This window comes from Rhinolophus sinicus, linkage group LG01, assembly GCF_036562045.2.
Source record: "Rhinolophus sinicus isolate RSC01 linkage group LG01, ASM3656204v1, whole genome shotgun sequence".
NCBI classification, from domain to species: Eukaryota; Metazoa; Chordata; class Mammalia; order Chiroptera; family Rhinolophidae; genus Rhinolophus; species Rhinolophus sinicus.
In genome coordinates this window covers 8,891,601-8,905,952 of record NC_133751.1, presented here as the reverse complement: position 1 = coordinate 8,905,952, position 14,352 = coordinate 8,891,601, and the positions used below count along the sequence as shown (strand labels likewise).

The 14,352-nt window shown below is 44.3% G+C and overlaps 1 protein-coding gene across 1 annotated transcript in view; it reads left to right on the top strand.

The window, feature by feature from the left end:
* CLIC6 (chloride intracellular channel 6) overlaps nt 1–13,694 on the top strand; it is a 44,622-nt gene extending 30,928 nt beyond the window's left edge. Inside the window, exons 2-6 of the mRNA XM_019730260.2 lie at nt 3,625–3,734; nt 4,234–4,359; nt 4,954–5,060; nt 5,498–5,679; nt 11,689–13,694. Of these exons, the coding sequence (XP_019585819.2) occupies nt 3,625–3,734; nt 4,234–4,359; nt 4,954–5,060; nt 5,498–5,679; nt 11,689–11,850 (687 nt within the window). The 3' untranslated portion in view covers nt 11,851–13,694. The remainder of the gene's footprint in view (nt 1–3,624; nt 3,735–4,233; nt 4,360–4,953; nt 5,061–5,497; nt 5,680–11,688) is intronic.
* The last annotated feature ends 658 nt before the right edge of the window (nt 13,695–14,352 follow it).

Below are 14,352 nucleotides of genomic sequence, written 5' to 3'. Positions count from 1 at the left end.
CACTCTCTCCCAGTATTGCTCAACAGTGGGCTTTGCAGATGGCATATCTCTGCCTTTCTTTCTGCTGGCACATCCTAGCACTGAAGCACATTAAAGAAACAAAATTAGGCAGCAAGGCGTCCTCGTCACTCCCACCATGTTCCCGTAACTCCCTCATTTACAACAGACGAGACAGAAAAAATTTTTTAGAGCAATTTAAGATGAGGCAACACGGGGTATGTAAATCCTGTTTTATTGGCAATCGTGGCAGCTGGCTAATTCTTCTAAAGCGCCTCTCAGCCTTCATTCCACCAGCCGTGCTGGGTTGGAGCAATTTCGTTTTAAGGCCATGGGGGGAGGGGGACATGTACAATCACAGCTTTCGTCACTGTCATCGAAGCTGTGGGTGCAGTGGCCATACAAGGCCATCGTCCTACCTTCTGGACACATGTTTGGTCACAGTTGCAGTTCTGGGAAGGAGCTTGTTAAGAATTCCAAGTTTTTACAGAGTCAGATGACAAAGGCAGGTTTTCTTTCTTCTTTTTTCTTTCCCCCCCAAATGTATTGCTCCTACCCCCTTTACTTGTCCTAAAGACATAGCGGCCAGGATTCAGGAAATGGCGAGAAGAACAATTTCAAGGGAACACACGGGCTTGAGACTATTAAAGAGATAGAGCAGGGGGAACAGGCCTACGCAATGTAGTTCTTCTCCAGACCCAGTAGCAGAACGTGGTTTGCTGCAGGGAGGCCCATCCTGTCCTGCACATCCAGCCTCTTATCAGGTCAGAGATGACAAAGCAGCCACAAGCTCAGCGGGGCTTTGACATTCAAGATGCGTTATCACTGGATTCCCAAGGTTACACAGACAAGGCAGGAAGAGAAAGAAAACAACGGCCCCCACCCTCGGCAGAACTCATCTTGGACGTTACTGTGCTCAGAGTAACTACTATAAAAATGAGAGGTTGAATAGCTGCGGAACAAGTCAGCACTGGCCAAAGTATGTGGCTTTGTGTCCCTGCGCTCATCTCCCTATCCTCTTTCCTTGGCTTGACTCTGCCCCAACCTGCAGTGGGGAAGAAAGCAGCCCGATTTAAGAAGGAGACCAAGCAGCAGGCTGCTGGGAGTTTTACAGACTCAGGTCTGAGCTGCGTTTTGCTCTGGGACAGACTGATCAGGACATAGGCAGCCTTCAACTTGGCCACGAGGGGGTGGGACTCAGGTGGCCGAGGGGGTGGGACTCAGGTGGCCGAGGGGGGCGCTGTTTCAGGGGAGGGAGTTGTAACAACTACCTGGACGCTTGGGTCCTGACTCTCCACCTCCCCACCCCTGAGGCTCCCAGCAACTTCACAGATTCCAGCTGGGAAATTCTCAGCTCCTCCCCTTTACTAAGTGGACAGAAGACTAAATGCTGGAGGGAGAAAGGGAGAACCAGAGGGGTTGGAAGGGTGTGGAGCAAGCACCCAGGGCTCCGGGGACTCTGAATGCAGTTATCCCGGTGGATTGGTTCCTCTTTATGGGTAATAAGCCCGCCCATTATCTTCATGGCTTCCTGACCGCCAGCCTCACATCAGCTTCGGGGAGCTTATTCAGATTCCTGGGCCCCATGCCAGATCTACTGAATCTGACTCTCCGTATTATTTTTTAATTAATATTTTTTACTTTCTTTTCTTTTGTATTGAAGTAAAACACGCAGTAAAGTCCCTAAACCTTAAGACTTTGTCAGTTGACTATACCTGTGTAGCCACCATCAAGACCAAGATCCAGGACACTCCTGCCATCCAGGAGGCCCCCTCTCACCCTTCCCAGACAATACCCAGCTTCCAGGGCACCTGCTAGTCTGCCTTTCAACACTCTGGGAAGTTTGCCTGTGCTTGAACTTCACCTACGTTGAATTATACAGGACTCTTTCGAGTCTGGTTTCTTCTCTCAACATTATGTACATGAGATCCATCCACACCGTTGCTTGTGCAATAGCCAATTCTTTTCCATTGCGGGGCAGTGTCCTACCGTAGGAATATATTACAACTTATTCAGTCTACTCTTGATGGTAACTGGGTGGTTTCCAGGTTTGTGCTGTTTTACTAAAGCTACTAAGAACATTTCTATATGTGTCTTTTGTGCTCATTTCTGTTGGGAGGGGGATTGCTGTGTCATCCGTTAAGTGCATATTTTTAACTTTTGGTAGATAACTGCTGAAGTTTCCCAGGGCACTTGTGCCTCTTCACACTGTCACCAGCAATGAATGCACATTCAGTTGCTCTGTATTCTTGTCCACACGTGGCATGGTCAGACCTTTTCATTGTAGCCACCCTGGTAGGTGTGCAGTGGTATCTCTGTGGGTTTAATGTACATCGCCCTGCTGGCTAGTAATGTTAAGAACCTTTCCATGTGCTTATTTGGACTTCGCCTTGTGCGAAGAGGCTTTTTAAAATCCAGTTGTGTGTCTCTGGTCCTCTTAATTTATAGAGACCTCTTGTCACTAATAGCCTCTCTGGGTGGCTTAACGCTAACATCTGTTAAGTACACCTTGCATTGTTCAGTTTTCTTGAGGCTATTTGTTTTCAATTTCAAAAAAACAGTGGCTCACTTTCTGCCTCGTGCCTTTCTGTTCCTCAGGTTCTAGATACAGTGTTTTACTCTCATCTTTCTTTTAGCAGAACTGGACTTCATGGAGTACGTATGGCTGTGTTTGTGTCAGTGAAGTCTGGGGATGTGAGGAGCATGCCTGAGTCACCTCTGTGCTGTTCCAGCAGCACTTTGCTAAGACGATAACCTCATCAGAGATGTGTGGAGTGAGAAAGATGGGACGAGAAGGAAGAGTTTCGAAACTTCTTTTGTTAGCCTTGGTAACACCACCCCATTTCCCAGGGCTCGGGAAGCCCTCCGTCTCCCCTCTCTTCTCTAACACCTGCCTTTCTCCTTTGCCGGAGGACATACGTTCATTTGTTCTCTGCTTTTGTTTGGGGAATGGGTGTGTGGATGTGACCTGTTTTGGGTCATCAGAGAGGAACCATTTCATATCCTTCCACTCTCGACGCCAGCTGGGTAATAGTCTACCTTCTAAGTACAATTGCTCCCCATCTCTCTGCCACCCCGTGAATCAGAGGCGGGTCATAAGACTTTTACAGTGTCCAGGGATCGCAGAGCACATATTATCCCATTCTCTCCTTCTGTAGCTGAGCATAGCAGAGACTATTGGGGATGGTGTCTGGAAGGGAGAGTCGGCTGATCTGGTGTTAACCATGATCAGCCTGAAAAGAGAGGTGTGTTGCTTCTGGAAAGGACCAAGAGACAGAAGAGGGGGTGAGAGCATATCTTTCTTCTTTGCCTTCGGTGACAAAGGGAGTTCCCTCTTACCACTCTTTCTCTCTGTGCACTGCTACTCAGAGGCCCAGCGTGGCAGGAAGTGGTGAGGTAGTGGGAAGAAAGAAAGAAAATGCTGGGTGCACTGTGCCTGTGTCCTCTCCTTCCCCCGCCCCTCTCCCACCTTGGCACAGAGGCTGAGTGAAATGGCCTCAGAAGGATATTTACAGTCTCATGACCATGAACGAAAATTTGTAATGATTTTGTGCACGTGTGTTGTGGAATCTGGCACTTATAATTGTGAGACTGGCTCCAATAAAGATTTCTTTTTTCCGTTTGTAGGCTGGTTGTGATGGGGAGAGCATTGGAAATTGCCCCTTTTCTCAGCGTCTCTTTATGATTCTTTGGCTAAAGGGTGTTATATTTAATGTCACAACAGTGGACCTGAAAAGGTAAGGTGAGGTTTCTGCATTATTGAAATAACTACCTAACTTCACACACACACACACACACACACACACACACACACACTCACACACACTCCCCTAAGACCCATGGTGTTATCACAGGCCTGTCCGTCCTTGGTCAGGACCCTGAATTGAAGCCAAGTGTGGGCTAAGCAGTAATTACAGGATCGGATCAGACATAATCAGGGAGGAGTAGGAGTTGGGGGCGCCAGAGGAACCTGCTTTCCCAGTTACCGGTCAGCTGTGAACCTCTCAAAAGCCTGTCTGAGCAGCGCTCCTGGCTGATAACACTGGGGAGAGGTAACTTTTTCACCTCCATATCCAGAGAAGGGGCCACACTTCACTGCCAGTAAGCCATTTTGTAAACACACAATTTCCTTTGAAATCCTCGAGGGCTGTTTCTCTTAAATTGGGGAGGACATGGCTAAGCCTCAGAAATGCGTCGCACACTGGCCTACAAACACTGCCATTCCATCCCACCCAGGAAACCCGCGGACCTACAGAACCTGGCTCCCGGAACGAACCCTCCTTTTATGACGTTTGATGGTGAAGTCAAGACGGACGTGAACAAGATGGAGGAGTTCTTAGAGGAGAAATTAGCTCCCCCGAGGTAGGCCTCCTAAAACCAGTGTCACAACCTGGTTGTCACTTACTCCCAACAATAGACTTCGTGTGTTTGGTTTCCTGTGGCCGAGGTACTTACTTCCTAACTGTACCCATGGTGTGCCACAGAAAACACAGGGCAAGATTAGAAACCTGGAGTGAAGGTGGCCTGGGTTTCTTTGCTCTGTATCTGCATTTTGGCAAGTAGGGTTTGATAGCAGGAAGTGGGGGAGGAGGTTGGTTGATGTCACGTGGGTTGGCCATGCCTTAGGTACACTGCTGGAAGGGAAGGAGAGCATGTTGGCACGCAACGTCATGCAGTACTGGACTTGGAAGGGGACTTTCTAGTCCACACCTTCATTTTAGTAGGGAGGGAACTAAGACTGGTGAGGCCAGGTGGGCCCTGGGTCCCAGGATGAGAACAGTCAGTCTAAAGCTTACCCTCAGACTGCGTGGCTCCGAGCATTGAAGATAAAAAGATTAGGAAAACATTGAAGGGGAAGTTTTCATTTTTATATCCCCCTGCCCTCCTCCCCCAACATTGTATCATCCCAACTCAAACATTGCTTATCTGTGATATTCTACTTTTCAATTTTTTAAGGTACCCTAAGCTGGGGACCCAACACCCTGAATCTAACTTTGCAGGAAATGATGTGTTTGCCAAATTCTCAGCGTTTATAAAAAACACCAAGAAGGATGCAAACGAGAGTGAGTTCTCAACATGGCCGTATACTTGGCTTCTGCTGTGGCGTCTTATGAGGTCTTGGGAATTCTGCCCCATTTTACAGAGGGGTGGGACCTGTGTCTAGAAATAAGGTAAACGTACCTCCAAATTTGACTAAGCACATGGATTTCAGATTAAGGGCTTCTTCTAGAGGTTGGAAGCCCAGAACATGATATTTTTTGGGGAGGGAAATAATTACCACCAGGCATTCCCAGTTGCATCATGGGAATCCTACTTCGTGATAGGGTTCCCGTAAAGATTTTGGAAGAAATGAATGAATTCAAGAAGTAGCGGTGTTGTGTAGACAATAGAATTATTTTCCAGGGAGGAGTGAGACCAGTCAGCCTCCTTCCTTGTCTCCAGAGAAAGGTGACAACGAACTCACGGCTTATCTTAGTCATTGTCTGCCTTCCTGTTCTAGTTTACGAAAAGAACCTGCTAAAGGCCCTGAAGAAGCTGGATAATTACTTAAATAGCCCTCTGCCCGATGAAATTGGTGCCTACAGTGCAGAGGAAGTTGCTGTTTCTGGAAGGAAGTTCCTGGATGGAGACGAACTCACCCTCGCCGACTGTAACCTCTTACCCAAGCTCCATATTATTAAGGTTTGTTTTTCTTCCTGCCCCATGAGCTGAATACATGAATGGAGCTTTGTTTTATTTTGTTTTGACTTGTGTCTTGGCCAGACAATGAAACAATCTAAAATGTGGTTAAAACTCTAGCTTGTTTCTATTTGAGGCAGCCAGAGCCCAGGTTTCAGATACGTGGGTATTCTCAGGTACCTTCAGATATTCTTAACGTCTGGGAACATGAGTCCTGTCCCTCCCCCCTTACTGCTTCTTTTCAAGTCTTGCTCCCACAGCCGAAAGAAAAGTTAAGTGAAAGCAGCTTGAGGGAATACATTGATTATACCTGGCATTTAATGCTCAAGGCTTGGAAATGATGAGTGAGTTTTAAATGTGAGTTCAGCCGATTGTTGGTGATTGTCAGGGTACACGAAGCCCTGCCTAAGGATGACGGAGGCCTGTTCTCTCAGTGCTTAGCGTCGACTTCCTACAGCTGGGGTGCACTGAGAGCCCCTTGGCTGGGCCTCTGCCAGATTTGATAGCCTGTCTTCTCAGATAGTTGAACATGAAATAAGAGCCATCAGCCATATATTATTAGAGTTTTAGGACTCCCTAGACCAATGGTTCTCCAACATGAGAAGGCATAAGAATTGTTTGGGGAGATTTTTAGGAACGTAAATCCCTTGATCCAGCCCAACTTACTAAATCAGAACTTCTGGGGTGACCCTATGATTCCCAGGCAGATGGCCCCACAGTGGACTCCTTAGTAACGGCTGTCCGTCAGTAGTGCCCCCAGCGTCTTTATCACCTACCATGTTTCCCCGAAAATAAGACCTAGCTGGACAATCAGCTCTAATGCATCTTTTGGAGCAAAAATTAATATAAGACCCAGTCTTATTTTATTATAATATAATACAACATAATATAATACAATATAAGACTGAGTCTTATATTAATTTTTGCTCCAAAAGATGTATTAGAGCTGATTGTCCGGCTAGGTCTTATTTTCAGGGAAACACGGTACAGGTGGTAATTGTTATTGTCATTAGCACTGGTGCTATGTCCTTGGCCTTCAGTAACTCCAAATACTCCAGGAAGAAGCCCACACCTTGTTGTGGGGAATCTTTATTATTCAAATCCCACCAGGTCTAGAGTTAGGTCCTTTTGGATAGGGCAGATGGAAGACGACAAGTCAAGGACCTTGTGTTCTAATACACATTTAATCAGCATTTAGAAATTTACAATCAGGCTCCCACAACCTCTGGCACCGATGTTCCTGTGGGCTGCCAGCCACCCTGGTCACTCCATGTCATTCCTGTGTCACTCCCCTGCCTTTCTCTTACTGCATTTCTTCTTCCTTCCCTACTCCCCTCCCAATCCTTGCCCCATTCTCTTCTTTCTTCTCTCTTCCCTGCTGTGCTCAGGGCACCCGTTTGAAATTCCAACCTTAAAGATATTGCTGATCCTGCAAGTTAATGCTCTGAAAAGAACATTCTAAATAACTTTATATTATTATAACAACAATATAAAGAACTTTGCCAGTGCCCTGACACCTAAAATTTAATGAAAGCCCATGAACCCCTTAAACCCGCTACATTGGTGATGGTTGAAATTGGAAATTCGGGAGCCGTCTTCCAATGAGGTATTTATGTAGTTGTGTCTTGGTTTAGCCCCTTTGGTGAATACATTCTAATCATTGTTATGACCAGTGTAGTATCACAGAAGTATATGGGGTTCAGGGAAGAGCAAGAGAAATGCCTCAGCCATCCAACATCACTTGCCGCTTGTTTAGCCCCTATGAAGAAAGACTCTTTCACATTTCAGTAGAAGCCAAGTATTTAGAATAAAATGAAGCCGTCCATGGCTCCAATATAAGACCTAACAGCAAACTGTTCAAAGCCATTTAGCACTCAAAATACCCAACAGCTTAATAATCTTCCAGGATGGAGCACTTCTGAAAGGAAATGAGAATCAGTCTAAAGGAATTTACGGTAAAAGATGAGAGAGTAAAGGAATTTATCGTTTATTCTCCTTTCTGAAACCCAGCTAACACAATATGAAAAAATAGAGCAGTAAGTTCATCTTTCATAAAACCAGGAAAGGGCAGATAACCAACTCAAAGACTAAGAAACGTCGTCCAGGGTGAGGGGCCATAGAGACAACGCATGCTTCTGCATGGCTTTAGCAAGGTTCAGAGTGCTCTAAAAGTAAATCATACAGTCCTGAAATGCCAGCCCAGACTTCTTTGCTGGAGGACTAGGGCGTGGAGCAGGCCACAAGAGAAAGAGGGAGCATTCCCGCAGAGGTCACTTTTGAGCTGAGATCCCTGGGGAGGCAGCATTGAAGGAGGAGCCACACAGTGGTGCCATCTTTGCTTTCTGCCACAGTCCCCTCATTCACAGGAACAGGAAGGGGAGGTAGAATGGAGGAGGGAAGGGAAGTGGCATTCTGCGTTGTGGTTGCTGAGCAGAGAAGAGAAACATGCCTTGAACCAGTTGAGAGCGACTGTAAATGACCTGAGCTTCATTTTTAGTCATGGTGACCTGCCTAACCTGTAAGCCTCAGAGTGGAGGATGCTCTACCCCAAAACCCTGACCCTAACCTTACACTTAACCCTGACCATGACCCTAACCCTGAGCCTGACCATAACCTTAACTCTGACCCTGATGCTAACCCTAATGTGTCCCTGGGCAGAGTGCAGAGTAGTGTTTGGTGAGATAGTGTTTCAGGGTAAATATCCAAATGGGTCTACCAACTGCCCTCTCATTCCCTTCACCCTCCACACTATTTTTAAGCAAATGGTAGGGCCAAGAAATCTGCCTCATTCAAAGATAATTAATCAATAGAGAGAGTCCAAGTGGGTCCTCTCTGTGGGTGATCATAAAGGGGACGGGAAAAGGATAAAGAGAAGGGAAAATAGAGGCAAAGGTACATGGGAAACACATACCTGATAAAGAATTGCTCCAGTAAATTAAAGAACATTCCAGATAGATACTTCCCTGAGGCCTCAAAGAAATGGAAGACTACCTGAATCTTTTGTGAAAAAGCTCAAAGACAAGACACATCATGCCACAAAAACATAGTATCCCAAAGAATATGAAAATCAGGCTGGCAGAGCTCAAGAAAGAAGCTTAAAGACAAATAAAATAATTTCAGAAATAAAAGTTATATTAGAAGTAGCAGGAAGTAGAAAGAGACATTCCAGAAATGAGTTGGGCATTTGGAGGATGGGCCTAAGAAAACCATCCCAAATCAAATGGAGAAGAACCAGGAGGTTAGAGAGACCCCAGATGTGCACCTGCAGGAACAAGAGAACAAGAAACAAAGAGGAAGGCTCAAAGGGAAAATCGTTTTGAATTAAAGGAGGCCCTGAACCTTCAGTTTAAAGAACATGCCATGATTAGAAAACCAGCCCCAGAATAATCAAGACACTATGACATATGTGACGAATCACTGAATTTTGAGGATAAGAAAGAACCCTCTTGGCATCTAGACAATAATAACAGCACCAGCAGCGATAATGATGGTGATGATGATAATTATAAATTAAGTAAATAGTAAAGCCACTTACACAGGGGAGAAATTCAGACTGGCCTCGTATGTCTCCGTGTCCACAATAGAAACCAGAGAACAGTGGTTTAATATTTATAGAGAATTAAGGGAAAGGATGTCTGATGTGAGGATTTTATATCCAGGTAAATTTTTTTTACCTAGATTTTCGTTCTTCATAAAATAAGTACTCCTGAGCCATTTTTCAAAAATCAAATTAGGACAAAATAAAATGATAATCAAAGTAAGAATCTAGGAACAGAGAAAGTGTGTGGTATAAAAGAACTGGTTATAAACATAGCACCTATTTAAATCTAAAACCAGAATTAATACTAAATAGTAGGAATTACAGTTATAGGACAGAATCAGAATATAGTAAGCTTGGCTGTTTTTACTACCATTGGAAGGGGGGATAAAAGAAAAGAAATGGAAAGAATTGTAGTTATACTAATTTCCTTATTTGTCATAATCAGGAGAGTAAACAGATCTCATGTAAAGTTGATAAATCAAGCAATACAGAATTCCTACTCGTGTTATTTAAGGTTGTACAGGAAACCACTGGAAGAGTTAAAACAGACCATTACCAGACAGGGAAACACACACACACACACACACACACACACACACACACACAACACATATATATACATACAGAAAGATAGAAAACAAAGTACAGTGGTACCTTGGTTTTCAAACATAATCTGTTCTGGAAGACCGTTCGAGTTCTGAAACGTTCGAAAACCAAGGCACAGTTTCCCCATAGAAAGTAATGCAAAATGGATTAATCCATTCCAGACCTTTAAAATCAACCCCTAAAACTGCAAATTTAGCATGAATTTTACTATCTAATGATACCATAGATCCATAAAATTTACGGCGTTCATAAACCGAAATGTTCATCAATGGAGACGTTCGAAAACCGAGGTACTGCTGTAAGTATGAAATTCAGAAAATATAATACAAAACCAAGTTGATATTTATAGGAAGCATACATCTTACAAATGTACTCAGAAATGTTAAAAAAAAAAAAAAAAAAAAAAAAGAAAAGATGGGCAAAGATAAACCAGGCAACTGCAAATAAAAGGAAAGCAGAATTCTTAAGATGAACATCAGTAAAGTGAAATTCAAGCAAAAGATATTAAACAATTTAGGAGGCTTCTTGAAAGTTGTATGGTCCTGTTTTGCTGCCACACTGCATCAGTGGCTGCTGGCCTCCAAATATGAGAAACAAGTCCCAAAGATCTTCTAATTTGTGGTTAAGTCCCACGTCACTTCATTCAGACACCCCAGGAACCACTGCAGTAGGAGACAACAAAGCGGAACTGGCCTTTGTAGCCCTGGGTCCCTGTTAGGGGATGAATTGTGTCCCCCCCTAAATTCCTGTGTTGGAGTGCTGACCCCCAGGACCTCAGAATGTGACCTTATTTGGAAACACATTTTTTGCAGAGGGAATTAGTTAAGATCATATTGAGACCGTAGTGGAGTAGGGTGGGTCCCAATCCAATATGACTGGTGTCCTTATAAAAAGGGGGAATTTGGACAGAGACACAAACACAGTGAAAACAATGTGAAGATGGGAGTTATGCTCTCAGAAGACAAGGAGCTACCAGAAGCTAGGAGGGAGACCAGAAACAGGTTTCCCCATAGAGCCTTCAGAGGGAGCATGCCCTGCAGCCACCTTGCTCTTGGACTTCTGGCCTCCAGGACTGCGAGAAAATACATTTCTGTTGTTTCAGCCACCCAGTGTGTGGTACTTTGTCAAGGCAGCCCTAGGGAACTGACAATAGTTCTCAACAGCTTACACCCTCCTTTGTAACTAATTCCCCAACGACATCCCCTCACCCAAAGAAAACATATCACACCATCGTGTTGCCCGTGTTGTTTACTCTCAATTGCCCTGTCCTGACATCAACTATTTCCACAAGGTAAGGATTTCTGTCCATTTTGTTCATGACTCTGTCCTCTGCACGTGGCAGACCACAGTGAAAGGATTCTGTCATTTGTGGCAGAATGATGGAAACCTGCAGGAAAAACACGCACAGGGATTCGGGGTTTTGGGAGATGAGGCTTGGCATGTAGGACAAAGAGAGGGCACGTCCCGGTGATCTGAGCACAGCCTACCCCGAAGATCCATCATGAATCTCGAGGCACCAAGCACCACAGCAACAGCACCCACGAAGAGAAAACTGCCGGAAATACTAGGGGAACTCCACGGGAGGACAGAGCAAAGTCACGCCAGCAGATCTCAAGGAAAGTCTGTGAGAAACGGGTGGGCAGGATCGTGTGGAGCCACTGCTTTGAGTCCAGTACCTTTATAACTTCCCAGGCCCAGTATGTCCCACACAGACTCAGAGTGCAACTCAGGGTAGCCCAAAGGACGGTGGGATGACATCAGGGCTTGAGATAGAGAATATATCACACACCTCAAAAGAGTGGATTGATCTAACTGCCTGCATTGGTGGGTTTCCCCTTTGCTGATCATTTCCTCTTCATTTCCAGATTGTGGCCAAAAGATACAGAGATTTTGACTTTCCTGCTGAAATGACTGGCCTCTGGAGATACTTGAACAATGCATATGCTAGGGACGAGTTCACCAATACGTGTCCAGCTGACCAGGAGATTGAACACGCGTATTCAGACGTTGCAAAAAGAATGAAGTGAAGCCAGGTGTTTCTGCCTTATTTCCAATGCATGAGCGAGGCTATGAGAAGAGTGTGTTCTTTGTATGTCCCCACAGTAACCATCCTTCGCAAAATCATGCCAACAGTTTAATACTCCTGATCCACTCAACACTAAATGATACGAGGCCTTGTAAATGGTCCACTCCCTCGTGCACCTGAACAGTGCCAGCATCTGCTGTTAGGCAGCCAGTGGTCCAGTTTATGTGAACTTATGTCTTTGACATTCACTGACTTTGTAACTCACATTTAGGGCATGTGTTCTGCAGTGTAAGTTCCAGAGCAACTTGGGTTTGCGTTCAAGTCCGCCTTCAACTTTTAACAAATTTGTCTGCCTCTGATAATTTCCATAATCGTGTTTAGCCTGTTTTTCTCCTCTAAAATCGCATTTTAATTTTTTTCAGAATGCAAATACTGTTGTTGTAATTACAAAATGATACATGCCTCTTTTAATATGTTAAAACACTGTCAGAGAGGATAAAGATGGAAGAGAAAAAAAAATGACTTGAAATTTCACTATACTTAGGTAACTGATAAGTTATTGGTGAACATTTTCCCAATCTTCAGTCTCTTCTTCTCTCTCACACACAATGTCATTCCTATGTGGTATTGCGTTACTTTATTTTAAAGGACTGGTGAGGGGACCTCTTGGTAATGCCTTGATGATGCCGTTGAGGACCTAGAACAATCAGATTTGGCACTGTAGAGCTGGAGAAGTTGCTTGTGCCCAGGTTTCACAAGGGGGGGAGGATTGTAGGGTCCACAGATGGGCCGAGACCAGCAGGGACGAGCAGGATGCCAGGGGTGGTCCCCACTCTGTCTTGTTACCACCTTGCTGATGCCTTTGGTTCCAGGGTTGGCAACGGAGGAAAGTGCCTATCTGTGTCTTTCATTCCAGCCTCCTGTCTGGTGTCTTCTCTTGTTCCCTCCCCTTTCACAGAGACCCTGCCTTCAGGAAGACTCTGAATGTCAGCTGCAAGTCATAGACTCTCTCTGCCCTGTGCTGAAAGGTGAATCAAGCACACCTTGATTCCTTCCAATGGCCACTCTCTCTAAGCCCCCAACACTGCATGGCTTTATCAATGCGATGACATATTGGTTCTTGCTGCTTCTCTGCCTTTTACATGTCATTTTAAGGTCAGGCAGGGAAAATCCAGAGAGATTAAATTCATGGTGACTACTCCTGGGCAGTTCTGGTAAACGGTCAAGTTGGGGGAGGAAGTGGAAACCATTGACTCAAAAGAGTTTTCTGGTATCGCTGTGGCTTCGCCTCCACCATCCGTGTAGCCAGCCTCTCATCGACAGCTGTGTGTGTGGGCTGCGTTGCTGGGCTCCAATTCAAGGCATGGAAGACACAACGGGAGGCTGTTTAGATACTCATCAGGACCTCACAGGGTTTAAGCTTTACCTACCTGACTGTGTTTCTTTGACCTTTACACACATCTTCTAGAAAACCCTCTTGTTGAATTGGTTGTAGCGTGCAGTTGATGCTAACATGTTCATTAAAAAAAGTACACATCTGCTCTATGAGCGATTCCTTTGGAAGAGAGTAAAACGCATTAATGTAACTGTTCTGGAATTTAGTGAAAAATGACTAGGAAGAGAAACAAAGTGCCAGTGTTTAGCATGTGTCACCAATGTACATGTTTCATATCTATTTAGGAGTCAGATTTTTAAGACTAGTTTTATAATGTTACATTTAAATTTGGTAAATAAATTGACTATCATTTCTTACTACTGCTAACGTTGTCCTTTTAGATGTTAAAATGATCTACACAAACTGTGTGTCTTAAAAATTAAACAAATTATAAAAATGTTTACATGGAACCAATATCTTTAATTTTTTTTCCTCCTTTGCATTCTCCACTTAGATTTAAAGAAATAAAATGAACGGAAATGGGCTTCCTTTAAAATGGGGAGAGCAGAGTCCAGAGTGCTAACCATTACTTTGTAGGGTATCCGATGGACACTTGTCTCATTAGGGAGACCACCTCAGGGATGATGTAGATGCCTGATCACTGCACTGCACACCTGAAGCTGAAGCTGAACAATAATGAATGTCAACTACAATTTATATATATATATATATATATATATATATATATATATATATATATATATTTACAAGAAGCAGAGAGCAGCATTAGGAATAGAGACAGTAGAAATGTAATGGCTGTGTGTGATGTCAGAAGGGTAGTGGATGGGGGAGGGGGTTGTCACTGTGTGAGGGATATAAATGATAAATGTCTCACTATTACATTGTGTTGTACACCTGAAACTAATACAAAAAATGAAAAATAAAATGGGAGAGCAACTTTGAACCACAGATTAGTGGTATTTGGATTAGAGATAATCTGTATTTGAATGTGAACCACAAAGACATTTCAACGGAGCCTTAAAGAGGTCTGAAAAGACACGTGTGACCTGTCTTTGTAATAGGTGCCCTGCAGACTCTTCTGGTTTTAAAAAAATTTTTGTAATGCAA